General features: G+C 52.0%; 2 protein-coding genes across 2 annotated transcripts; both read left to right on the top strand.

Annotated features, from left to right (window-relative positions):
* The first annotated feature begins 92 nt into the window (after positions 1-92).
* DUSP3 (dual specificity phosphatase 3) lies at positions 93-12482 on the top strand. Its single transcript, XM_082371543.1, has 3 exons — positions 93-291; positions 3199-3425; positions 8761-12482. The coding sequence occupies exons 1-3, from the start codon at positions 167-169 to the stop codon at positions 8964-8966; spliced, it is 558 nt and encodes a 185-aa protein (XP_082227669.1). The 5' UTR covers positions 93-166; the 3' UTR covers positions 8967-12482.
* A 1726-nt stretch (positions 12483-14208) lies between these two features.
* Positions 14209-23934, top strand: SOST (sclerostin). The gene is made up of 2 exons (XM_082371535.1): positions 14209-17993; positions 20701-23934. The coding sequence occupies exons 1-2, from the start codon at positions 17777-17779 to the stop codon at positions 21120-21122; spliced, it is 639 nt and encodes a 212-aa protein (XP_082227661.1). The 5' UTR covers positions 14209-17776; the 3' UTR covers positions 21123-23934.
* The last annotated feature ends 2526 nt before the right edge of the window (positions 23935-26460 follow it).

Here is a 26460-nt window from a genome sequence, read left to right as displayed (position 1 = left end):
GGAGCGGAGCGCGCCTGGCCGCCCGCGCTCCGCTGCTTCCCGCGCCCGGCGGGCCCGCCTCCGGGGCGGGACGGGGCGGGTCCCGGCTCCGGAGCCCCCGCCCAGCTGACCCGGCCGCTCTCCCTTAGCTTGCTGCTGCCCCGGCGTGCAGGGCCCGGCCGCCGCCATGTCGGGCCCGTTCGAGCTCTCGGTGCAGGATCTCAACGACCTGCTGTCGGACGGCAGCGGCTGCTACAGCCTCCCGAGCCAGCCCTGCAACGAGGTCACCCCCAGGATCTACGTGGGCAACGCGTGAGTCGCCGCTCCCGGGCCCCGAGACACCCCAACAGCCCCTCCCCGGGGTGCCCCGCCCACCCGAGGGCTGGGGGTGGGGGCGTCGGCGGGCGCGGGTGGGGGGAGTCGGGGCGGGGTCGCTCCTCCGGAAGCCAAGGCGGGAGCTGGGCGGGGGCTGGGCGGGGGCTGGAGTCACCGCCCACCCTCGCGCTTAGGGCGGAGGGGCTGGACCCCGCCCCGGCCCAGCTCTGTCCTTTCCTTCGCAGGGTGGCGGAGACCGGGGCGCAGCTCGGGCAGCCCGGCGTCAGGCCCGAAGCCACAACCCACTAGGGGCTCGGCCTTGGGCGGTGTCGGGGCTACCAGGTTCACTTAACAGGTGGCCCTCTGTCCCCCGGCCGGTCTCCGGCCCGCTCGTCATGTGACAGCTGCCTGGTTCTGCAGTGAGGTCACCGCGGAATGTCTGCCTTCGCTGCCATGGCAACGGGCTGACGTCACATTCGGGCGTGGAACTTTCCCGGCCGGGCAGGCCCAGATGTGGGAATTGAAATATCGCAAACTAGGGGTCCGGAGACCTGGGCCCGGGCTTCTTCGCTCCTCTCCCTGCCTTCCAGTTAGGGTTTGATTTATCTAGAATTCTAGAACGATCCAATGATAAACCCCCCCTAAGGACCTGAGCCATCACTTAGAAAAGGCTGCCGACCTTCTCACCACCAGGAAATGCATTTATTATTTATCACTGAGGAGTTCTTACCAAATTGATTTTCTCATTTTCTCATAGTCAAACTACCAGTAAGAATTTCTCAGCAGCAGGAGAAAACCAGTGTTAACCATTCAGAGAGGTGCTGAAATACCAGCCAAATGCAAAAAAATAGATTCCCATGCCTGTACAGCCTTGGGAGGGTGCAGGTCGGATTTTTTGAGACCCAGTTACCAAGGCCCTAAGCTCCATGGGCCCAGAGACTGCATGTCTAATCCGGTTCTCTCCTTTTACACAGGAAGAAATGATGGCCCAGAGCACTTTAGGGATTGTGAGGATAGCGTCAATGTCTTGTTCATGTCTGTATCACAGGTCCTGGACTAGGACCTGATGCTTAGTCTGTCAAGGACTGCCACAGAAATGGGGGTCATCACGGAGCTAGGGGGTCTGGAAGGCAGGCTGGGCCTCATGGGGGCTGGTCTCATCCATCCATCACTCATTCACCACTTGGAGCATCGCTATGTGACAGACGTTGAACAAGTATTCACAGTATTGATGACAATGATAATGGTAAAGTTGTTGAATGTTGACTTAGAGAAAGAAGATGAATGATAGTGACTCTTCAAAGTTAGTTATTTTAGTGCCTTTTTAATGAGCCACTGCTTTACAATTGTGTGCAGTGTCGTGATAGCTAAAACAGGGTCCCAGAATCTCAGCCAAAGGCCTCGATAATTGCCAAGTTCTGAGGATAAGCCCCTCTCCAGCCACCCAAGCAACAAGTGGCCCTGGCCTTCTCGGAAACCTGCTCTCTTGGGCGGCTTGGCACATTGGGCTGTCACCACTTCCCGAGTGGAAACTAAGGTTGTGAACAAGTAAATCTGCCCTCAAGTAAATCTGCCCTTGACATAGCCAAGGGTGTGGGGGGCGCTCAGCAGGGAGGATGGACTGAGTACCAATTCCACCCCGCCCCCCCCTGCAGTTGGGAGCGCCTTAAGAAAGTCAGGCCTCCTGATCAGGGCTCACAGGGCAGAGAGGAGCCTGGATGAGCCACATTTTCTGCCTCTTGAGATGTGCAATTGATATGGGCATGAGAGGCAGGGTGAGGAGGAAGACAGCAGGGCTGGCGTCAGGAGAAAGGAGGCCTCCTCCCAGCCCTGCTGCGCAGCAGCCCATGTGAGCATATGCACATCCTTCCGCTGTCATGTCGGGCCAGAGCTTAAGCTCTGTCCTTCCTCCCTGGGCTGCTGTGACAGGCAAACAAGAGCATGCAGGAGAAGGCGTTTTGTAAAGTATAAACTGCTGTTTGAATTGGGACGTTGTTGTGAGATGAAATAAAGGAGCCCTTTGACTATTCAGATCGAATGTTTTGTAACCCCCAGAGTTCTGTTGAGGCCACTTGCTCCCCAAGTGCTTACTCACCCAAGAGAGCTTCAGAGACGTGGCTAGTGGACTGTGGCAGAAAGGATCCCTCTGGGGGATGGGAGGGGGCTGCTGCACTTTAGAATCCAAGGAAGAAGGCTGCCTGGGATGTGCTGATTTCATTCTTCACTGATTCACCACGTATTCAGCACCTACTGTGTGCCAGGTTCCATAGGACGTGCTGGGCATACAGACATGAAGTAGGCATGGTTCCTCCCTCGAGGAGCTCATTAGGATAGTGGCAGTGACCACGGTGTCAGGTTCTGTCTATAGAACAGCTCATTTGACACTCAAAACAACCCCAGGGGTAGGTACTGTTATCACCCCCATTTTGCAGATAGGGAAACTGAGGCACAGAAAGGTTTAGTGGCTTGTTCAAGGTTGTCTGGCTGGTAAGTGGCAGGGCTGGAATCAGACCCGGGCAGTCTGGCTCCAGAGCCCATTTTTAGCCCCGTGGTGATACCACCACCACAGTATAGGGAGCACAATGCTGAATGGAGGGGAGATCAGGAAATACTGCCAAGGGTGGTGAGAAATGAGAGGGTACATTTCCATGAAGATGGTGGAGAAGGGCATTCCAGGCAGAGGGAACAGCATGGGCATGAAAGTGCCCAGGCTATTTGGGGCAGGTAATTAGATCTGGCTGGAGTGAGGGCAGAGGGTCATAAGCTGGGGCTGGAGAAGTAGTCAGGGGCCAGAGCATGGAGGGTCCTTGCTGGGCCAAGAGGCTTAGGATCTTCTCCATCTTTCTCCCCCGAGGGCTGCCAGGTGGTCAGTTGATCATCCCCCCGCTGCTTTCTCCTGTCCAGGTCTGTGGCTCAAGACATCCCCAAGCTGCAGAAACTGGGCATCACCCATGTCCTGAATGCGGCTGAGGGCAAGTCCTTCATGCACGTCAATACCAGTGCCAACTTCTACAAGGACTCTGGCATCACCTACCTGGGCATCAAGGCCAACGACACACAGGAGTTCAACCTCAGCGCCTACTTTGAAAAGGCGGCGGACTTCATCGACCAGGCCCTGGCTCAGAAGAACGGTAAGGGACCTGCCACCCAGGAAACTATGGGAGGCACCTTTGACTGGACTTTCTCTAGAAAACAGGCCCCACGACAGGCCTCTTCTTGGAAAACCTGTTGTTTCCTGTCTCTTGTGTTGAATGACTGAGAGCTTCAGTTCTCTCTCTGCTCACCTGGCTGCCCATCAAGTGGCTTCACATTACACAAGATGTACAAACCCATCACACAGTGGCAGCCCCGGGGTCCTTGTGTTTGATCTGACTTTGGCTGAGAATCAGTTGCCAGCCCCTCCCCCCATTCAGATAGCTGCAATAATGAAGATCTATTATTTTCCGTGATAAGAAATCCTGAGGTGAAGGGGCTCCAGGGCTTGTCGATTCAGCAGCTCTGTGGTGGCTTCAGGACTCTTCTGCCACCCTTAGTGTTGGGGACTCCCGTGATGGTCCCAAGATGGCTGCAGCAGATCTGGTTACCACCTCCCAACAGGACAAAGTGCAGCAAAAGATGAGGCAGCCATGTCTTCCTCATGTTTCTCTCTTTTCTTAAGAGCGAGTGAAACATTCCCTAGAAACCCCCCAGTGGAGTCCCCCTCACATCTCACTGGCTAGAGATGGGTCACGTGAATACCTGGCAAGGGGAGTGGGGGCAGTCATGATTAGCTTAGGCCCAAAGTCAGCAAACTTTGGCCCAGTTTTTAAATGCTTGCTGCAACTCCCAAATATAAGGTAAGACTGAAGCAGACCTACTGAGGTGCTGGCAGTTGGGCGAGGTGTGCCAGAGAGAAATCCTAGAAGGCCAGAGGATAGACAGCAGCTGGGCAGGCTGGGCCGCTTGCCCTTTCCGCTTTTAGCTTGTTTCTCTCAGCAACTGCCTTTACCTTCCTGCCGCTTCCTCCAGCCTCTTCCTTTCTCCCCACCCCAAACCTTCCCAGGGGGAGTGACCCCCACTGAGGCGTCATCAGCCCTGTTCGCCTGATTCTAGCCTGTCTCTGCTACCCTGATGCTTCTTGTCCCAGCAGCCTCCCCACTGGAATGATTTCCAGGGAACAGAGTTTACTAGCCGCTGGTTAGAGGTTTGGGGCCCAGGAGGGAAGTTTTATTGCCTGGGGAATCTGCAGACTTTATCATCAGGCCCTTCGTGGTCCTCCACTGCCTTGTACACCTCACCCACCTCTTCTGCTGCTGTTCTGAGCTCCTGTATAAACGAGAACAAGGGGCCCAGTTAAGGGGATGGATTTCACTCTTCCTGTGTATTGACTGGTCATCCATTCAGGGAACTTAGAGCCCTCTGATGGTTTCCTCTTTCCATACAACTAGGAACATACCCTGACTTTGTGTGACCTCCTGCCTTAGCCCGCGTGGGTTGGGTCATTAGTCTGGAAGGCGCTCTCTGCCTCTCCCTGCCCTGTCCTCTGGCAGACTCCACCTCGTGCTTGAGTACTGGGCATAGTGTCCTCTCTTCCATGAAGCCTGCCCTCAGGCTGGGTCTGCTGTGTCCCTTGTCTGGTCTCCCTAGCACCTGACGTAGATCAGGCCCATAGCAGGTACACTGGATTACTGCACCAGTGACAAAAAGGAATTCCAAGGGTTCTAATGCCCAGTGTAAATGCTTCCAGGATTGACTGGCCAAGTGAGTCAACAGAAATGCGCTGGCCTCCAACACTGCGCTGGGCTCGGGGGAGCTGGGGGCCCATCACTTTGGAGAGGGGAGAGTAGGGGAGTGGCCAGGGGCGCTCAGAGAAGGAAGCAGTCACTTCCATCTGGGAAGATCAAGGGAGGCTTCGTGGAGGAGGTGGCATCTGGGCGGGGCCTGGAAGGATGGGCTTTGAACCCTCCCCTTCCGCACTGGCTCTATGAGCCCTGGGCATGCTGAGTCCGTTCCTGGTTCCAGGTGGTGAGGCAGCTGCTCTGCAGAGGGTCCTGTTGCCAGGGCGGGGGCAGGGAAAGCCCCACTCTGAATACTTTGGGTCCACTGGCCAGAGAGTGAATGGGCAGGAAAGTGGAGGACTCCCCGTTCCTGCTCATCAGCATTGGGAAAATAGGGTTATGTTTTGGGGATAGGGTAATGGGAACGGAAGACACTCTGTTTGTTTCTGGGCCAGCAGATTTCCTTCAGGATAATGCCCGTGTAGAGGTGTTGGTGGGTATTCATTCACTCAACTGGTCAGCAAATATTTATTGAGCACCTAGTGTATGCTGGAGATTGTAGGGCATCTAAAATCAGTACCCCACAGTCCTTACCCTTAAGGAACTCACACTCTGGCAGAGGAGGGTCGGTCTTTGTGTGGCCGACACTAACACAGAGCCAGGCTGCTGTAGAAGAGGAGGTACCAGGTGCCAGCAGAGGACTCGTAGTGTTGGCTAATATTTATTTATTGAATGTTCCCATCTGCCAGGCACTAGCCTAAGTCTTTTTTTTTTTAAATTAATTTATTTGGCTGCGTTGGGTCTTCATTGCTGCGCACGGGCTTTCTCTAGTTGTGGCGAGTGGGGGCTACTCTTCGTTGCGGTGCGCAGGCTTCTCATTGCAGTGGCTTCTCGTTGTGGAGCATGGGCTGTAGGTGCGCAAGCTTCAGTAGCTGTGGCACGCGGGCTCAGTAGTTGTGGCTCATGGGCTCTAGAGCGCAGGCTTCAGTAGTTGTGGCACTCGGGCTTAGTTGCTCCGCGGCATGTGGGATCTTCCTGGACCAGGGATCGAACCTGTGTCCCCTGCATTGGCAGGCAGATTCTTAACCACTGCGCCCCCAGGTAAGTCCCTAGCCTAAGGGTTTTATGTGTCGCTTCCTTTAATCTTCCAACCATCTTGTGCCATGAGTACTATTAGCACAGACAAGGAAACTGAGGCACAGTGGGCTTAGGTGGGTCATAGAGTAATAACCAGTGTATTGGCCAGGGTTCTCCAGAAAAACAGAACCAATAGAATATAGCTATTATTTATTTCAGAGAATTGGCTCACGTAATCATAGGGGCTGGCAAATCTGAAATCTGTCGGGCAGACTGGCAGCTGGAAACTCGGGCAGGACTTCTGGAGGTAGAATTCCTTCTCCAGGAAGCCTCAGTTTTTTGCTCTTAAGATCTTTAACTGATTGGATGAGGCCCACCCACCTTATCAAGGGTGATCTCCTTTATTTAAAGTCAACTGATGGGAGGTATTCATTACATCTACAAAATCTCTTCGAGACTAGTGTTTCACCAAGCAGCTGGGCATCATAGACAAGCCAAGCTGACAAGTTTAACCATCACAACGAGCAAGTTAAAATTTAAACCCAGATTCACATGACTTCAAAGATTTGGGTTCTAAGTCCCGATGCTGACAAAGGAAATACTTGAGCTGGGGTCTTAAGGTATGAGCAGGAGTTTGCCAAGTAGCCAAGAGGGAGAGGATGTTCCAGGTAGGCGGAACAACACGTGCAAAGGCACAGAGGTGAGAAAAAGCCTGGAAAGGTGTCGGGGCCGTGGGCGGTTGGCCTGGTAAGTCACACCTTGGGGACTAGACTACCCGGCTAATGGTGGCAGGTCACATTTATATTTTAGAAAGCTCCCTCCAGCTGGAGTGTGGGTTGGTGGTGGTGAAGATAGAGCGAGAGCTCCGTTTGGAGGTGAGGGGGCAGAGTGGGAGATGACAAGGACCTGAACTGAGGCTTGTAGCTCAGGCTAGAAGAACCTTGTTGACAATGCCTCTGACCTCTCCTGACCATCCCTTCCTTCCTTCACCCAATGCTGGGGATACAGCAGGGAGCAAAACAGATGGACATCCCTGCCCTCGTGGAGCTTATGTTTTGGGGGAAGATGACAGCAAACAAGTGAAAAAGATATGTGGCCCGTCAGGGGGTGGGGGGACCAAAGCAGGGAGAAAGGGATGAAGGAGTATGGGGAGTGGGCTGGTGTTGCCAGCCGGCTGGAGGGAGGGAGGAGAGGGAGGAGGGGATTACGTCAGTGGCGGATGGCAGGGCAGATTTAGTTGAGCCTCGTGGGACATTTGGGGGACCACGAGAGGGTGTTTTTGTTTGTGTGTTTGTTTTGATTTCTTGTGTTTTTATTTGACACGCATGTACCTTTTATTTTTTAAATGGCTTTGTTGCAGCATAATTGACATTCAGTAAACTACACATAGTTGAGTTTGGTAAGTTTTGACATACGTATACATCTGTGAAGCCATGACCACAACCAAGATCATGAGCTTATCCATCACCCCGCAGATTTCCCTCATGTCCCTTTGTGACCTCTCCCTTCTGCCCCTCTCTTCCCTCTGTTCCTAAGCAACCACTGATCTGCGTTCTATCACTAGACATTAGTGTACATTTTGTAGACTTTCATATAAATGAAGTTGCACGGTATGTCCGCATTTTTGGTCTGGCCTCTTTCACTCAGCATAATTATTGTGAGTTTCTTCCGCGCTGTTGCACGTATCAGGAATGCCCTTTTAACGCTGAGTAGTCTTCTGTTGGATGGACATACCACAGTTTGTTTATCCATTTACCTGTTGGTGGACATTTGGGTGATTGTCATATTTTGCTTTTGCTTGAGATAGAAGATTCACATAGAGAAGTACCCATATCACAGTGTATCAGTGCACTGCACACACCCATGTACCAGCCCCCAGATCAAGAAACAAAGCATGACCAGCACCCCAGAAACCCCCCTACGTATTCCCTCCCAGTGTCACATCCCCCGCCTCGCATACCCGTATCCAGACTTCTAACAGCATAGTTCAGTTTTGCTGTCTCCTTTTTTTTTGTTGTTAAAGTTTTGTTTTTGTTCTTGACCACACTTTGCGGCACGCGGGATCTTAGTTCCCCTGCAGTGGCAGCGCAGAGTCCTAACCACTGGACCACCAGGGGAGTCCCCTGGCTCTTCTACCCTGTGGGATCATACACATCCTGTTTGTGTGTTTCCTCCATGTTGTTTCTGAGAAGTTGGAGATTGCTCATACTTAGTATTTATCTACTCTGCTGTTGACGGGCCTTTGGGAGTTTCCACCTTGGGGCTATCGTGAACAGTGCTGCCTGCAGTCTTTTAGCAGACGTGTGCGTGCATTCCTGCCGGCCATGGGTCTGGGATGGAACTGCCAGGCCCTGGGGAACGCATGTGTTCAGCTTGAGTAGATCCTGCCACACGGCTTTCCGAAGCTGTGCGCCAGTTTACACCCCGTCCCCCAGCCACAGATCAAAGTCCTAGCTGCTCTACATCCTCACCAATGCTGTGTGTTTTGTATTTATCTTTTTCATCTTAGCCATTCTGGTGGGCACACAATGGCCTTGCATTATAATTTTCATTTGCATTTCCTGGAAGGGTTTTGACTGGAGTCGAGGTGTGACGGGACGGCCCCAGCTCACTGTGTCCCCATCTTTCACAGGCCGAGTGCTCGTCCACTGCCGTGAGGGCTACAGCCGCTCCCCGACTCTCGTCATCGCGTATCTCATGATGCGTCAGAAGATGGATGTCAAGTCTGCCCTGAGCATCGTCAGGCAGAACCGTGAGATCGGCCCCAACGATGGTTTCCTGGCCCAGCTCTGCCAGCTCAATGATAGACTCGTCAAGGAGGGGAAATTGAAACTCTAGGGCGCCCTCACTGCCTCTTCTCTAGAGGTCGGATGGAGGGGGGGCGCCCTGGTGGTGGTGTCCCAAGCTGCCATGTTTAGGAAACACACTGTACCCTGCTCCCAGCATCACCAGGCACTTGCCCACAAGTCTGTCCCAACACAGCCCTGGGCCACTTTCCCCCTGGGGAGCATATAAAGAAGCTTGCTGAGGAGGGCATTCCTGCTCCCTGGTGTGTCCTGTGCCTGCAGTTTATGATGTCCTCACCCTGAGGAGGGGGCGCAGCGGGGGGGCAGGCCTGTGACGGGCGTGCTTCTCCTGGATGGCCCAGGGCAAGAGGTGTGTGGAAGTGTAAGGCCTGAGACGCTCACAGGAGCCCCTCCCCGCCTCCCCGCCTCCCGCCCCTGGGCCCTCTCCTGAGTGGGGACCCCCGCACTGTAAAGGAACTATGCAAACGCGGGCCCCTCTCCCCCCACCGTGTCTGCCTCCCCTGTCCCCTCACAGCTGTCCACACCCTGCTCGTAGGCAGAGGCACGTAGTGAGGTCTGAAGCTGGCTCAGGGTCAGTTGTCCGTGGGTGGAAATTCCCATGAAGAGACTGCATTTTAATGATTTAATCTTAGGATTAAAGATACCGAAACAAAGAGGCCTTTGAGTGGGCAAATACATGCCCCTGGAGGACTCTCCTAAATTAATTGTTTAAAAAATGTGACTCCTTGGAAGACTTGAGTTCAGAATCCACCTCTTTGGGGTAGCCGGCTTTCAGAGGTCACTTGGTCGGTTAGAAGAGCGATGCCTTGGGCAGGGTTTTATTTTTCTTTTTTAGAAAACAGGGTGTTGAAGTCCAGCCTATTTAAAAACCCCACCATTTGGAGAATTACAAGGGTTTTGTCCTGAATTATAGTGTTGGCGAGCCCAAGCCACTCGTGCTCACTGCTTTTTGTCTCGGTTACTATTCCAAGAACAGGAGGAGGAAGTTGGCCAATTATAGCACGTGTGTGCACGTGCGCGCGTGTGCGTATCTGTGTGTGTGTGTGTGATAGAGAGAGAGAGCAACACAGCCAGTGGCTGGACAAGCAAGGGGATGAACGGGCCCAGGCTCACATCCTGCCCACTCCCAGGTAGTTCTTACAGCTCTCTGCTGCCAGAAAAGGTCCAGGAGCCTTGGCAGCAAAAATGACTCAGCCAGGCAGAAAGGAAACATGGCGGAACGTCCAAATGGAGCCTTTACTGGTGGTAGAGCAAACAAGAAGAAACAGCCTTTGTAAGGACTTTTTTAGGATGATGTTGGAACGCACAAGCACTCACACTCACACGTGTGCGTGTGCGCACATTTGTCAGAATATAGGAGTTTTGTTTTGAACACAGTCTTGTTAGCACTTGACATGATTGTCATCAGGGCAGGTGATGCAGGGCTGTCATCTTCAGGTTCCCTAATGGCAGAGAGGTGGTCCTCAGCTCTGCCCCCAGCGCTTGGCACGTAGATGTCTGATAAAAGTTTGTGGAATTACTTTTTTTTTTTTTTGAGCACCAAATATATGCAGGGTGTTGTTCTGGTGGGTGTATCAAGCTCCCAGAAGCCTGACTTGGTGGTAGGATCACTTGCAAGGATCTGCAAAGGAGTCTTACCTGAAAGGAAATATCAGGGACTTTTGTTGAATATTTAAAATTCAGTTTTAAGTTTCAATTCAGGCAGCGTTATTACTGTATGGAGGTGGGCAATGTGCCTTTTCCAGAGTTGACCACAAGCTTCCAGCTAGGTTGAGGAGAAGCAGGTGTGCCTCGGGCTTCACACCCAGGTGTAATTGTCTCTGTTGTGGCAGAAGCAGCACCTCCGCAGCCTGGATGTCCCCTTTGTGACCTCAGCAGCCCCGAACAAACTAGAATCTGTCTTCTTTTTCAGCTACGAGGCTGCCCCAATAGACCCACCTAAGTGAAACGGCCATCCTCTCTCCACTATGTCCCTCACAGTGCTCGGATAACTCTCGCGCTTAACCTATCTTGATCCTCACAATAACCTATTAACTTGGTAGGGCTTATTCATGTATTGTTACCTTTCAGAAAAGGAACTGGGGTTCAGAGTGAGTAGGGGTGTAGCGCTCAGGGCTGCCCAGCTCGAAGGCAGAGCTGAGGCGAGATTTCAGGTTGGCTGCTCTCTGAAGCTGAATTCTTTCTCTCATACTACACTCCTCCTCAAGAAATGAGCCCCTGAGCATGTCCGTGACCCAGCTGTTGTGCACAAGAGCCAGTTAGTTTTGTGGCCAGAGGACAGCTGTTCAAGGTGTGGTGTCAGGGGCGGCGGGGCTCTGCTCCAGGACAAGGAAGTAAAAAGCGTGGGTCCCCAACCGGGTCAGAATGTGTGGCTCTTCTTCTAGGAAACATGTAGCATCCCTAAGTCAGAGCTTTCTGCTCCACTTCCGGAAGAGGCCCAGGAGCTGGGGCTGGCTCCCCGCCCCACGCCCAGGCAGTGGTCCCTGCACAGGACAGCCACAGCTACTTAGGCCGGCTGACCAGGATCTCGTGAAGGACTCTTTGTTAGGGGTATGTCGGAGAAGAGGCCATGGGGAGAATTACTGCCTTCACTTTGGGGCTACTTTTTTTGCTGATAACTTGGGTTTTCTTGATAGTCTTTAGTCCCAGAAACGCCATACTTACTTCACGAGATATAGCTCCTCAAAATCAAATTCTATTGTTTGAGCCAACACATGCCCAGCTGTGAGTGGAAAGCTGTTTCTGGATAGCTTTCTACCCCTGGGAAGTGATGGAATAGGAACTCAGGGTGCCTCTACCCCCTCCTCTGACCTGATCTCTTTCTTTGACTAGCAAACCCCTATCTAGGCCAGATGAGAGCACCAAACAGTTTTCTTCTAAATTCTAAAGCAGTACACCTTCCGCCGGCTGGTCTGTTTCCCTGCCACTCTGAGTGAGCTGGAGAGCAGAAATCACCATCTGTTAAGCAAGGGAACTCAACTTGAAGACCTCTAAGGTCCGTTTTGGCTCTGACACCGTAGGGTTCTTTAAGAATCCACATTGATATTGACCGCCATCTGGAAATTATAGGGTGTGTGACAATATGATGACCAGCAGGTGGCGTTGTGTTCCACCCGTGGTGATGGACGTTTGGAAGAGGAATGTTGGTGCCTTTTGTGTCACAAGTTAATGATAAGATGCTAATGTTTTAATCGAAATAAGCACTGATCTTAAAATGTGAAGATATTAGCTTTTCTCGCAGGAAATTTTCTGTCATAAAACCTGCACAAAAATCACTGAAGAGCCAACAATGATGGTCCTTCCAAGTCAAGATCTTATCCTGATTGGAAAGAGAGGCCATCTCCGGTTGGGAGAGCAGATTGTTTCGAAGCTTTACTTACCTCCTGTCAGCTTTTAGGGTAATTTGATTGTGAAAGTGTGAATTTTCTGGACAGAAAAGGGGAAGATATTAAATTGGTTTAAAAAAAAGTAAGTTTAATGTCTATCACAAATCAGTGTTAAAACACTAAAACTGTAACCAAAATAAATGTCTTACATTACAAAGAAATGGTCTTTTTTGTCCTTCTTATCATAGTTGATTTTCTTTTATACTTTTATGCTTAGCTTTTGTTTGCTTTTTCTAACGTTTTAAAGTAATCATCTAAAAATTAGCCCTCCTGATTAGTTACAGGTTCCATGATGATTACATTCATTCAGTAAATATTTATTGAACATCTCTCCAGTACCAGAAATGTCCTGTGTTAGGAATAATCTTTAAAAATAATTTAATTAAAAAAAAATTCAGCTTTATTGTGGTGTAATTGACTGGAATATTCTTTTTTTAAAAATTAATTAATTTATTTATTTTTGGCTGCGTTGGGTCTTCGTTGCTGCGCGCTGGCTTTCTCTAGTTGTGGTGAGCGGGCTTCTCACTGCAGTGGCTTCTCTTGTTGTGGGGCACGGGCTCTAGGCAAGCGGGCTTCAGTAGTTGTGGCACATGGACTCAGTAGTTGTGGCTCACGGGCTCTAGAGGGCAGGCTCAGTAGTTGTGGCGCACGGGCTTAGTTGCACCACGGTATGTGGGATCTTCCTGGACCAGGACTCGAACCCATGTCCCCTGCATTGGCAGGCAGATTCTTAACCACTGCGCTACCAAGGAAGTCCTGACTGGAATATTCTTGATTAGAGGGGTCCACTGCAAATGAGGGAGGTAAGATTTATGTTCCTAAGAAAGCAGGGGCCAGGGGTGACAGTCTCAAGGTGGCCTCATGTGAAGATGACTGGGTGGCATTTTAGGATCTGAGTCATCCTGCAAGCAGGCAGTCCCCAACATCCCCTCCCTCCAGATGTCTTATAAATTCCTCCCTTAGCAGTAAGCTCCTTTATGATAAGCATTGCCTTTTTTCCCTCTGAATAAAAAACTTAGAGAAAATTGGGTGCCTTTTCTCCAGACAGAAAGAGCCTGGGCAGAAAAAGAGCCTCTCTGCTCTCCAGCTCCCCATCTGCAGCAGGAGGCAATTAGACTAGCTCAGCATTTGTCAAGCTTCTTTGGCAACATAATCTTTATATTTTCACACAAAATCTTAAGGCAGGGCACTGATATATAAAACTGGTAACATGTTTTTTTAAGTGTAAGTTACACTTAAAAAACATTTTAATTAAAAAGGCAATACTGTATATATACACAGTAATAAATTCAAACAATACAAAAGGCTTAGAACAAAAAGTGAGTCTCCTACCCCAAACCTTCAATGCCTCTACCCCAGAGGAAGCCACTACTAAGTATGTCCTTAGTATAAGCCCGTGCGCCACAACTACTGAGCCTGCTCTCTAGAGCCCGTGAGCCACAACTACTGAGCCCACGAGCCACAACTACTGAAGCCCACGTGCCTAGAGCACGTGCTCTGCAATAAGAGAAGCCACCGCAATGAGAAGCCCGCACACCACAAGGAAGAGTAGCCCCTGCTCGCTGCAACTAGAGAAAGCCCGCGCGCAGCAATGAACACCCAACGCAGCCATAAGTAAATAAATAAATAAATTTATTAAAAAAAAATTCAATAGGGGGACTTCCCTGGTGCCACAGTGGATAGGACTCCACGCTCCCAGTGCAGGGGGCCCGGGTTCGATCCCTGGTCGGGGAACTGGATCCCACATGCAGGCTGCAACTAAGAGTTCGCATGCCATAACTAAGGAGCTGGCGAGCTGCAAGTAAGGAGCCCTGGAGCCACAACTAAGGAGCCTGCCTGCCGCAACTAAGACCCGGTGCAACCAAATAAATAAATTTTTTTAAAAAATAAATAAATAAATTCAATTTAAGGGACTTCCCTGGCGGTCCAGTGGTTAAGACTCCACACTTCCACTGCAGAGGGCCTGGGTTTGATCCCTGGTCGGGGAACTAAGATTCCGCATGCCACGTGGTATGGCCAAATATATAAATAAATTCAATTAAAAAAAATTTAACAGCCCAAACCCAGGGTTGGCAGCCTTTTGGAGAAACATGCTGTTACGGATTGAACTGTGTTCCTCCAAAATTCATATGTTGAATCCAAGGACTTCAGAACGTGACCTTATTTGGAAGTAGGGTCGTTGCAGATGTAATTAGTTGAGATGAGGTCATGAGTGTGGGCGCTAATCCAATATGACTGATGTCCTCATAAGAAGGCGGAATTAGGACACAGACGTGCACACAGGGAGGGCACCATGTGAAGATGAAGGTAGAGATCGGGGCGGGGGGGAAGCTTCTGCAAACCAAGGAATGCCGAAGATTGCCAGCAAGCCCCCAGAAGCTAGGGGAGCGGCACGGAACACTCTTCCTCGCAGCCCTCAGAAGGAACCAACCCTGCCAACACTTTGATCTCAGACTTCAGCCTCCAGGAACTATGAGACAATAAATTTCTGTTGTTTAAGCTACCCAATCTGTGGTACTTTGTTTCAGCAGCCCTAGCAAACTAAGGCACATGCCCACTTGTATGTTGCTCATGGGCCTGGGGACTGTTTATCCTCTCAGACCCAGAATTCACTTCTGAAATAACCCTACAGTTAAAATAAAATACTTCGTGGAATACTACTCAGCAATACAAAGGAAAAAATTGCTGATACATGCAACAACTCAAATGAATCTCCAGGGAATGATGCTGAGTGAAAAAAGCCAGTCCTAAAAGGTTACATCATGACTGATTCCATTTATATAACATATTTATTTGAAGTGACAGAACTGTAGAAATAGAGAACAGATTAGTGGTACCATAGGTTAGGAGTGAAGGGGAAGGGTATGCTTATAAAAGGGCAATGAGATCAGAGTTGTTCTTTGTCTTGACTGTGATGGTGGTTACTTGAACCAACACGTGATAAAGTTGCATAGAAACACACACACACGCACACACACACACACACACACACGTACAAATAACACTGGGGAAATCTGAATAAGACTGGTGGAGTGTATCAGTGTTAGTATCCTGGTTTTTGCAAGATGTTACCATTGAGAGAAACTGGGCAAAGGGAACAGGGAATTTTCTCTGTATTAATTCTTACAAGTGCATGTGAATTTACAATGACCCCAAAATAAAAAGTTTAATTCAAAAAAATGACTCTGTTCAAGGATGTTCATAGCATCCCTACTGAGGATAGAGGAGCATCGGAAATAACCTAAACTACCCACAACAGAAGTCAGCTAAAGCCCTGAGGGTTTAACCCTGGGAAGTGTTGTCTAGCTCTGAACAATGACAAGTTTGTGGACTGAATAAATATAAAACTGAATTAGTGTTACGTGAAAAAGCAGATGGCATCACAGCAGGTTCTCTCTGAGCCATTTTGTGAAAAGCATGGCTATACCTTGGCAGAGAGTTAATTCAAAAGGATGGAGATAATTTAGAAGTTCAAGTCCACTGGATCCTTCTTTTCCTTCTCCTCTTCCTTCTCCTTCTTCTTCGCTCTACCTCTTGCTCTCTCTTTAAACATTACTTCAGTTTCAAATAAAATGATAACAATAAAATGAAATGAAATCCTGAGCTTTGCCATCCTCTGATCGTTGGCTCCTCCTTCCGCCTCCAGCAGGTGGCAGAAGTATTCCAAGGATGGTCCCCACGGTCTCCGCTTCCTGTGGATGAGCTGCAGATCCCAACAGCAGGTGGGGCTCCAGCATCAGTCCCGCCAGCTCAAGGAATCCAGACATCAGAACTGCCCTCTCCGAAATCCAGGGCAAGAAGGCAGTTGTCCAGCCACAATGGGGTTAACGGTCCACATTCCAGAGGAAGGGAATAGGAGGCTGGAGGGTCACAGACAAAGGGAGAGGGTTCGGAGGGCCCCCTTCTCACAACATCACCAGCTCTGTTGGGAGAGATAGATCACCCGCAACAATGGCCACAGCTGTTTTCGTCTGCCCTGAAGGAAACTGACTTAGGAAGCAGGTATCAGAGAGGGCCCTTCCTGCAGGGGCTTCTGTCTGGCTTGTAAAACTGTCAGAGCAGCTGCATTCATGTGTCGAGTGATGGATGATGGAAAGGAGGGACAGAAGGCCGCAGATGGACACGGAGACTTACAAGTCGAGGCAGGTGGCAGAGGCTTTGCAGAGGCTCTGCAGGTGGGGTGCACTGATTCATTGCCCACTGAAAATACCAAGGGACCTGGGCCACAGCCCGCTTCCCAGCCTCCTTCAGGGCCAGGAGTGGGTGCGCCTCCTCAAACAATCTGTCTGCAATGAAAGCTTCCGCTGGCCCTCTTTCCTTGTCCTGCATCTCAGGTGTGAACATTCCTCCCCCGGGCCCCTCTTTCTTCTCTGGGGCCAAGGTAGCAATTCCTTTTGGGTTCTCTGTGGCTAGCTGGACCTGGGATGGCTTCACAGAATGCACCCGTGCTATGCACCAATAAGGTTTTCCATATAGGACTCAAAGCTGGTTTTGAAAAATGTAATGGGCTGGGAGACAAGAAAAAAAAAAATATCAGCACTAAAAATGCTGGCTTTCACTTTTGCTAAGAAAAGGGGTTTTGTGCTCTCTACTCCTACCCACAGCCTGGCCCAGGAAATAACTGCCTTTGGTCCATCAGCCTGCCAAGAAGTGCCTGTCACCAAGCACAGGATCCCCGAGGAGCATGAGCTGAGTTTTCCTCCTTGACTCCATCACCAGAGCCTGTTGACTTCTCATCCTGGCCTTGAAGCCAGAATCCCTGCCCCCTCTGCCAAGTGGAAGCCCTAGCTGTGATCCTCCAGTTTTCCCTCTTGCCTTCCAGAGGGATGACAAGAGGGGCTTTCCTGGTCAGGATAATTGATGCTGAGCTGCATGGGGTTGGGACCAATGAGATTTCTTAAAAAGTAGCCTTCTGCCTCTGCCTGGGTCCGTGAGGGCCAAATAGACACCCCTAGGGCCGTTTTATTTTGGTGGGGTGACAAATGAACTTGGCCTGAGAAATGGGATCGGCTGGGCTAAGACCTGTGGAGAACTCAGAGCTGCTGTTTTCTATGTTAAGTTGGTCCAAAGTTTGTTTCGAGGAAGCCCGAGGGGCCCAGGGAGGTAGAGATTAGGAGCTGGAGCTCATTTTGATATCTGAAAACCGCAGCCGCCTGCACGCGGGAGGCTCTGAGAGCAGGCTTGCCTCACACGCCCCCTCACTGTGGGTCACCTGGGAGAACCAGCAGCAATTTGGGAGATTTCTGAGCTCAAGGAGGAGTCTTTGGGGAGGGCTTGCTCGGAGCACACCCCGTTCCCTCCCCCTGGGCTGAGGGAAGCATGGGACCAGCCCTGCCCCAGCCTGTCCTCATTGGCTGGCATGAGGCAGAGGGGGCTTTAAAAAGGCAAACGAGTCTGGGCTGGGGACCAGAGCCTGTGCTACTGGAAGGCCGGGTGCCCCCCTCCAGCTGGCACCATGCAGCTCTCTCTTGCCCTGTGTCTCGTCTGCCTGCTGGTACACGCAGCCTTCCGCGTGGTGGAGGGCCAGGGGTGGCAGGCCTTCAAGAATGATGCCACGGAAATCATCCCCGAGCTGGGCGAGTACCCCGAGCCTCCACCAGAGCTGAACAACAAGACCATGAACCGGGCAGAAAACGGAGGGAGGCCTCCCCACCACCCCTTTGAGACCAAAGGTATGGGATGGAGGAGAGCCTTTTCAGCCTAAGGGTCCTGGGAGGGTTCTCTTTGGGAGGTTTTGAAGACTGGGGTAGACTGTCAGTCGCTGCCAGCACCAATGGAGGGACCATCTTGCCTGTAGGCAGGGTAAGGATGGCATGCCAGCGTAGCCCTGGAATTCAAGTGCAAGGGCGTGGGGCTGGTAGGGGGCTGGCAGTGAGAGACCAGAGCAGGAAGGAGGCTGAGTTGGTGAGGGACAGCCTCAGGGGCTCGGAAAGGAGATTTCAAAGAATCCCCTCCTGAGAAGAGAGGAGCAGGGTCCAGCTGCTGACACCACTGGGGAGGAAATAAGGCAAGGGGGCCTCACATCATCTATGAGCACCTGCTGGATGCAGATACTACATGGGCTGTGCCTGAGCCATACCCTGGGGAGCTCCCAAGTTGAAGGTGAAGAAACGGAGGCTTCAGCGAACTAGTAGCTTGTTAGTGAGTAGAGAGCTGAGATTTGAAGCCAGTTTGATCCAATTACAAGACAGCCCTGGTGGGGGACTGTGTGGGGGGCATCGGAGGCCGAAAGCCAGAGCAAATCCCTGCAAAGCAGTGGGAAAGGACACCAAAGAGGCACCCCTTCAGCTCCCACCACCCATGGTCTACCCAGTGAGCTGGCACTTGAGGGAATGGGAGCTGCAGGCACAGTTTTAGCTTCTGACCTGGGTGGTAACTGGGTCCAGGCCCTGGAGGGGAGACAGCATCCTCTGTGCAGGGCGTGGACACAGGTGGCAGCATCTGTCCTGAATCCCCACCCCAGACCCTGACTTGCCTCCTTCCTGGGAGGGACCCTGACCCTAGCGGAAAGGCAGTGGCCCCAGTGGAGGGCACACCTGGGTTCCTGGTCACATCTGCACATAGAAGCCTGGGGGGCAGTGTGCACAGCTGGCTCTGCAGCTGGCAGGAATGGCTGGGGGCGGGGGCTGGAATGACGCTTCAGAGTGAGGCCCTCTGGCTATGGTCCAGGTGGGAGAGGAGTCCACTGCCCGGGCCCCTGCATCCCATCCTGCCCTGCCTCACAACCAGCTGGGAATGGCGGTCTGCAAAGGGCACCACCCAAGGAGGCCTCTCCCCTGCTCCTGCCCAGGGAAGGTCAACTAAGCTCAAGCAATGGACTGTAGGGGACCCAAGCACAAGACGTCCTCCCTGGGCTCCCATGAGAGCTACAGGCCCGGAGGAAGCCACGTGCTCAAAACAAAGTCGCCCTTTGCAGAGGAAGCGCCTAACCTAGGGGTACTATTCTTGGAAAGCCCCAAAGCCTCCTTCCCTGGGCAAACAGGCCACGCCCACACACCACACCTGGGGCTTGGGAGCAGAGGTGAGGATGCCAAACCAACCCGGAAACCAGGAGGCCAGCCATGGGAGAGAGGGAACCCCGACATCTCCCCTGCTGTGCCTGTTCTCACGGGGGCGGCGGTGGAGGGGGGTTGGCTTTCTTTGCCTCCTCTCTGGTTTTGGACTTAGGACTATTTTTCATCCCTTTGTGTCACATTGGAACTGTCCCTATGAGACGCTTGGGGATGGACAAGTGCTCACATGAGGACAAGCTGTTTAAAAAAGCTCCCACCCATCTAAGCCCACACTAGGAGACATGACCAAGGTGCCTTCGGGGACAAAGCCAGGCCTTAGAGCCCAAACTTTCTCTGCCCAGGGAGCAAGCCTGTGCCACCACTGGGTGTCCATCAAATGTCACAGAAGAGATTCGCCCAGCATGGTGCCTGGTACACAGCACATGCTTAATAAATGTTTGTGGCGGCCAAAGCTGTAGGTTTTCAGTCAGAGCTTGGTCTCCCTCTGGTAGGGAAGTAACCATAGTAAAATTAGTAAAAAGCAGCCCTTTTCCCCCCACCCAGCATCCCTCGGTGCTCGGGCACACCGCTTCCACCCCTGTGGGAGCTGAGAAGCTCTGGGACCCCAGAGGAGCAGACTCAGGAGACCGGCTCTGCCTATCCGGAAAGAGCTTTTCCCTCTCTGGACCTCAGTGTCCACGGTGATAATGAGGGGGTTGGACATGCTGCCATTGGCTCCTTTCAAGTCTAATGACTTCAGTCTCCTCTCCACCTCCCCTTCCATCCTTCTTCTCAGTAGCTGCCCTGATTTATTATCTACAATTAACCCCTACAACTTTTTCCATCCCCCGACCCCCGGTCTCCCCTCCCAACCGGCTGGAAAAGGAATTTGGGAGAAGCCAGAGCCATTCAGAGAATGTGGCTAATACCTACCCTACTGAGGCCAGGGGCCCTGTGGCACAGATGTGACTTAAGTCTGGCAAAGAGGGCCCCCTTGGAGAGGAATAATAATAACATAATAGTCAACACTTCCAGCTCTTAGTATATTCCAGGCAGTGTCCCCTGCATTACAGATGTAATGGATTAGCTCACTGAATCTTCAAGACAACCCATTTTACAGATAGGAAGCACAGAGAGGTTACGTAACTAGTCCAAGGTCACACAGTCACGGAGCTGGTATTTGAGCTGAAGCAATCACTCAGCTCCAAAGTTTTAGCGGGAGAGGGTGGATCGGAGATCTTTCCCCCCAACTCCAGAGTACCTGGGCCCTTCCCGTAATAGATCCCCAGAGGCAAAAGCGTCTGGGGAGAGGCAGGTTTGGAAGAGGCGGAGTGGTTTGGAGGGAGGCGGGACGGATGGTCGCCCTCACGCGCGCTTCTCTCCGCAGACGCCTCCGAGTACAGCTGCCGCGAGCTGCACTTCACCCGCTACGTGACGGACGGGCCGTGCCGCAGCGCCAAGCCGGTCACCGAGCTGGTGTGCTCGGGCCAGTGCGGCCCGGCGCGCCTGCTGCCCAACGCCATCGGCCGCGGCAAGTGGTGGCGCCCGAGCGGGCCCGACTTCCGCTGCATCCCCGACCGCTACCGCGCGCAGCGGGTGCAGCTGCTGTGTCCGGGCGGCGCGGCACCGCGCGCGCGCAAGGTGCGCCTGGTGGCCTCGTGCAAATGCAAGCGCCTCACCCGCTTCCACAACCAGTCCGAGCTCAAGGACTTCGGGCCGGAGGCCGCCCGGCCACAGAAGGGCCGGAAGCCGCGGCCCCGCGCCGGGGGCGCCAAAGCCAACCGGGCCGAGCTGGAGAACGCCTATTAGAGCCCGCCCGCCGCGCCGCGCCGCGCCCCCAGCGGGCGCCCCCGACCCAGGCGCCCCAGGTTTCCGCCCCTTGCGCGCGCGGTTTCATCGTTTGTGTTTCACTTTAAATACCTGCAACCCAGGGCCGGGGGCTGAAACCTTCCCGGCTGCAGGCCCTGGGGATCCGGGTGTCAGCAAAGCCCCCCACCCCCCCGCCTGCCGAGGGGGTCCCCAGGGGCAGGGGAGGGAGCTGAGAGTCACAGACACTGAGCCACGCAACCCCGCCCTCCGGGCCGCCTACCTTTGCTGGTCCCACTTCAGAGGAGGCAGAAAAGGAAGCATTTCACTGCCCTGGAGTTTTAAGGGAGCAGTGGAGAAAAGTCCAGGGACTGGTTAAGAAAGTTCGATAAGATTCCCCTTCCCCCCACCTCTCTGCCTGCCAAGTTGTGCCCAGAACACATGACTGGGGTCCGTAGACAGGGTGTCTAGTCCTGGCTCTGCCACTGACGTGCCAGGTGACCTCGGATTATTACACTCTTCTCTTTCTGGACCTCGATTTCCTCTTTGTAAAATGGAAGTGGGGGTGGGATTAACATCTGGAGGAATTAACATCTGGAGGAATCTACTGTCATATGATTCCAAGGACTGGGGTGCCCTTTGAATGGACAGAGGAGAGAGCGTTTGGATTGAATCACTGACGTGGTCGCTTCCAGAATTCGGAGTTGTAATCCTCTGATCTGACAGCCAAAGATGAGAAACGAGCAGGAAAAAAGAAAAGAGTCGATTTATGGCTGACAAACTCGTGGAAGAAGCTGTGGTGTGTCCCAGCCTGGCCTCCCAGATGATTGGCTACCTCCAACCCTCCATCTCAAAGGACGCAGAAACAACACCATCAACTGGGGTAGAGGAGGAGGTCCCAAGGGTGGTGGGAGGCACAGAAATCACCCCCTATTCCCAAAGAGCAACAACCCCCCGCCACCATGGCCATATTTTAACATCACCCTCTGCAGAGAAGCTCAAGGTCCCAGCACCCTGGGCTTCCGGGCCCAAGAGAGCAGGCACCACCCATTCAAAGGCCAACGGGTCCCTTCCAAGGCACTTCCTCCTGCCTACCACTCACGGACACATTTCTGTCTGGAAAAGAGCTTCTTACTGTTGTTATGTGTGATGGCATAGCTTACATTAAAATAATATTATTGGGGAAAAAATTACAAGTGCTGTATATATGCTGAGAAGCTGCAAAGCTTAATGCTGCCATCCAAAAATCTTTTGGAAAATCATTTCCAGACACCACTTACTTTCTGTGCAGTTTTTAATTGCTAAAAAAAAAAAAAAATTTTTTTTTAAACAGAAGCACATGCCATGTGAAAGCCTGCCCAGCTGGTCGTTTCTGCAATCTTTTCATGTGGAATTTGTCCACAAGAATGAAAGTAGCAGTTTTAAAAAAAAGTTAAGTTACATATTTATTTTCTCACTTAAGTTATTTATGCAAAAGTTTTTCTTGTAGAGAATGACAACGTTAATATTGCTTTATGAAATATCAATCTGTTCTTTCAGAATCCAGAAGCATTGTTAATAAAGACAATGAATTGTTAAGGAAAGGATGTGGTCTTGTTTTGTCAACCACACGTGGTCATTTCTGTCAACGTTAACATCCTTCTCTTGGTCACTAGAGCTTAAACCTGGGAGGCACCTTTGATTGTGTTATGGTGGCCCTTGTGGCAATTATGTCCTTCCTTTGAAAGGTCATGTTCATCCCTTCCTTTCCAAACCGAGACCTCATCCCTTCACCTCGGCCATTGTATTAATCTCAGCCTGGTCTCCCTTTAGCAGCCTGCCCTTCACACTGTCTTCTCAAATCACTGTTCTCATCATGTCCTACCCCTGCTCAAAAATCCCTCAAGAGCTCCTCCTTGTCCAGGATCAAGTTCAGGCTTCTCACTCTGCCGTGGAAGTCGGCTTGATTCCCATCCCCCATTCTCCCAAGCTCCCTTAATTACTCCCAAGTGGCCGCAGACTGTCCTGATCCTTGCCCGCCCGGCTTACCGCCCTTGCTTACCACCCGCAACAACTCCTGCTCTTTCTCTGGGGTGCATGTTCTTTGTCACCTCTACCGTGAACCTTCCAGAGATAATCCAATCCCCGATGATCCCTCTCTCCTCAGACGTCCAGCCCCTTTGTCCGTGCCACTCCTTTGGTTTCTGATTCTGTGTCTTCCATTGGACATTCACTCACGGGCCACCTGTTTCACCTGGCCGAGCTGTGCTTAGTACTGGGATAGACACAAAGCCAAGTACATGTTAGGACCAGCTCACAGGAGCTCAGTCAAGCTTTTTCCCAAATGTGAATTTTATGCCTCCCCAATGAACATGTAAACCCTTCACAAGCAGGGACAATGTCTTGTACTTCTCTCAGAACTCTTGCCTCACCTAATAGTTCTGGACGCTAGCTGAGAATCAAGAAATATTCTTCCATTGCCATCAGGAGGGATGATCAATTGCAAACCTTTGAATTAAGTCCAGCCCATCTTGGGGTAACCCCACCCTCAAAGTAAGCTGAGCTCCTCCTCCTAACTTTTCCCTTTAACTCCCAATGAGCCCTCCTAAATTCATTATCATCATCAAGTCTTTGATAGGTGTCAGTGGGTGTTGCCACTTCCAGGCCCCAAGGAGACCTCAGTGAGACCCTACAGGGAATCTACGCATCGTCAGGAGTGTCCCAGGGCCCAGAACACGAGAGCAGGTAGGAAATGGATACATCGTGCAGCCCCCAGGGGCAGTGTGGCACAGGTGGGTGGGACACGGACTCTGGAGCCTGGTTTGTGTTTGAATCTGAGCCGTGGGCTCAGTTCCCCGCCCTGACACTCACTCGAGCTGCTCAGAGCCTGGTTGGTGGGCACGTGGGCAAATAATCAGGTCACATTTTTCTGTACAAAGTATTACGAGGACCAAGGACGGCAGTAATTTACTCTGTGGTGGGTGGGGATGAGGGATAAAGCTTAGGGAGGGTTTCACGGAGGTGGGTGCTGCTTAGCAGTTTGCCAGGTGGAGAAGGGAGCAGGGACATTCTAGGTAGAGGGCACGGCCCAAGCCAAGGCGCTGAGGCTGAAGGTTCGTGGGCAGAGGAGACTCAATTCCTTAACATGTACTGAGTCCTCGTCAGGTGTAAGGCAGCGTGGGGGAACTGGGGATTCAAACCAATGCCCCAACCCCGAGATACACCTAGGGTTCTGCTTCTGGGACCCGGAGATCCAGGAGGGATGAGCCCAGGCTACACTCCCATTACCACGAGGGGAAAAAAACCCAAATCTAAATTGTAGGTCGGGCTAGGAGTTATTTATGGAAAGTTATATTCTACCTACATGGGGTCTCTGAGCCTGGCGCCGATCAGAAACGGAACAGACAGCAGGCTCAGCTGGGAGGGGCAGCGTTCTGCTGCAGGAGCATATGTTCTGGGGGTGCAGCCAGACGTGCGGCTTGTATTAATAGTCTGAGAGTCAGACAGACAGAGGGACAGAAGGAAATAGGTCTCTCTGTCTCTCTGTCTCTGTCTCTCTCTCACACACACACACACACACACACTCCAAGGGGCTCCACCTAGATTGCAAGTACAAACCAGACCACCTTTGCCCAAGGAGGTAGAGCGAAAGAAACTCAAAGAAGCCAAACGGCAACCAAACGTCCCCATTTTCCTTGAAGCAGGCAGGACTTGGGCAGTTGGGGAGGGTGGAGAGCCTGCAAAAGCTACCTGCGTGTGAGCCGAGCTCAGAAACACAGCAGCTGGAGGCTGATGCCATAGCCCACACCCCTCGTACCTGATCCCAGACGCAGGCCTGCCCTAATTCCGGATCATTGATTCTAGCTCTGGGTCCTGCAGTCATTCCTGCCCTCCCCTCCCCCACCCGTTCCTGGAGTGCATCCTCTGTCTTCTGCCTTGTCCAAGGGCAGGCAGAGGCTCAGATCTGGCAGCTCTGACCAATAGCTGAAGTTCACTTTGTGGCCAGAGGGGCAGACGGCAGGGGAACTGTCGCTCTTAATTAATGCAATCACGCACCTGGTTTGTCCAGGACACCTATTGGCGCAACGTAATTATTAACAACTCCCACTTTTACTCTCAAAAATGTCCTGGTTTGGGCAATAAGCTATATGGTTCCCTTGCTGTTAAAAGATGCAACTTTCTTTGGACTGGCTGGGGCCCAGTTACCCATTTGCAAATGCTGGTCCTCTGCCTGGGATGCTCCTTGCGGGCAGGGACTCTTGTCTGGTGCTGCTCCCCAGGGCACCCCCAGTACCCAGCGTGCAGTAGGCGACTTATATGCATTGTGGTCGCATAGTTGTTGTTCACTTTATTTAGGATTTCTTCCCTCGTGAGATCAGGTGGATGGAATAGACTGGGATGTGTGGATGATGGTGGGAGCGGGGAGGGGAAGATCTGACTTCTGTGCAAAGAAGCTGTTTGCCCGGATTGTTTTACGTTAGGTTTCTGAGGATAAGACACAGCTTCTACCCTCAAGCAGTTTATAATCTTGCTGAGGGTCAAGTGGAAAATGAGGGCACTAGGTACAACTGTGGAGTATGTGACCATTTGTCACCAGAGTGATAGAGTCAGGGGAGGGTGGGAGCTTGAGGAAACAAGGCAGGAGTGGGGTCCACCTGAGCTTTGAAGGCTGCCAGGACTCAGAGGGGCAGAGAGGAGAGGCAATAGAAAGAAAGGGAGCAAAGGGGGCCCACATCGGGTGGGGTGGGGTGATGCCAGCATGGGACCTGGCTCTCTCTATGATTATTACAGAAGGAAGCAGAAGCCAGGAAGGAGAGAAGGGTGGGGTGGGGGTAGATACTGTCAATCACGGCAGGAGAGAGGGGGCATCAACTGGCAAGGAGGGAAGGGCTGAGTCCCTGTAAGTGTGGCATTGACTCCCGTGAGGAAGACAAGGGGCTGGGTCGCAGGTGCCGAAGGGTGCCCCAGACGATGTTCCGTTCTCCACCAGCCTGGCAGGGCTGCTTTGGAGACTAAGTCCTGTCTTTCTTACGACCTCCCTCGGCCCTAGTTCCCAATTTCCCTCCAATCACCTGGGCTGTCTGAGCTTGGATCCTGCCCACCAAGAAGGCCAGAGCTGGCAGTGGGCAGCTGCAGGTAGGAGATGGGTACCCATGAAGGAGAGTGGGAAAGGCAGATGGACAAAGAGGAGCCCAGACCACAAACCTCACTTGCTTGACAACTTCCTGAGGTCTGATCTTGCCAGCAGTTTGAAGGCGGAGGCAGGAGATGAAGTAGGAGAAAGGAGAAGACGGACATGGAAAGGAGAAGAGGAATAATCATTCATTCATTGCACCGAAATTGACCGAGAGCCGGCTGCATG

Source organism: Balaenoptera borealis (genome assembly GCF_965194805.1).
Source record: "Balaenoptera borealis genome assembly, chromosome: 20".
NCBI classification, from domain to species: Eukaryota; Metazoa; Chordata; class Mammalia; order Artiodactyla; family Balaenopteridae; genus Balaenoptera; species Balaenoptera borealis.
The sequence above is the reverse complement of the archived record's forward strand: the minus strand, read 5'-3'. Positions and strand labels throughout refer to the sequence as shown.

Coding starts and splice junctions, on each gene's coding strand:
- DUSP3 (XM_082371543.1), top strand. CDS start 167: ATGTCGGGCCCGTTCGAGCTCTCGGTGCAGGATCTCAACGACCTGCTG. Junction 292..3,198: donor AGGATCTACGTGGGCAACGC/GTGAGTCGCCGC, acceptor TCTCCTGTCCAG/GTCTGTGGCTCAAGACATCC. Junction 3,426..8,760: donor GGCCCTGGCTCAGAAGAACG/GTAAGGGACCTG, acceptor CATCTTTCACAG/GCCGAGTGCTCGTCCACTGC.
- SOST (XM_082371535.1), top strand. CDS start 17,777: ATGCAGCTCTCTCTTGCCCTGTGTCTCGTCTGCCTGCTGGTACACGCA. Junction 17,994..20,700: donor CCACCCCTTTGAGACCAAAG/GTATGGGATGGA, acceptor TTCTCTCCGCAG/ACGCCTCCGAGTACAGCTGC.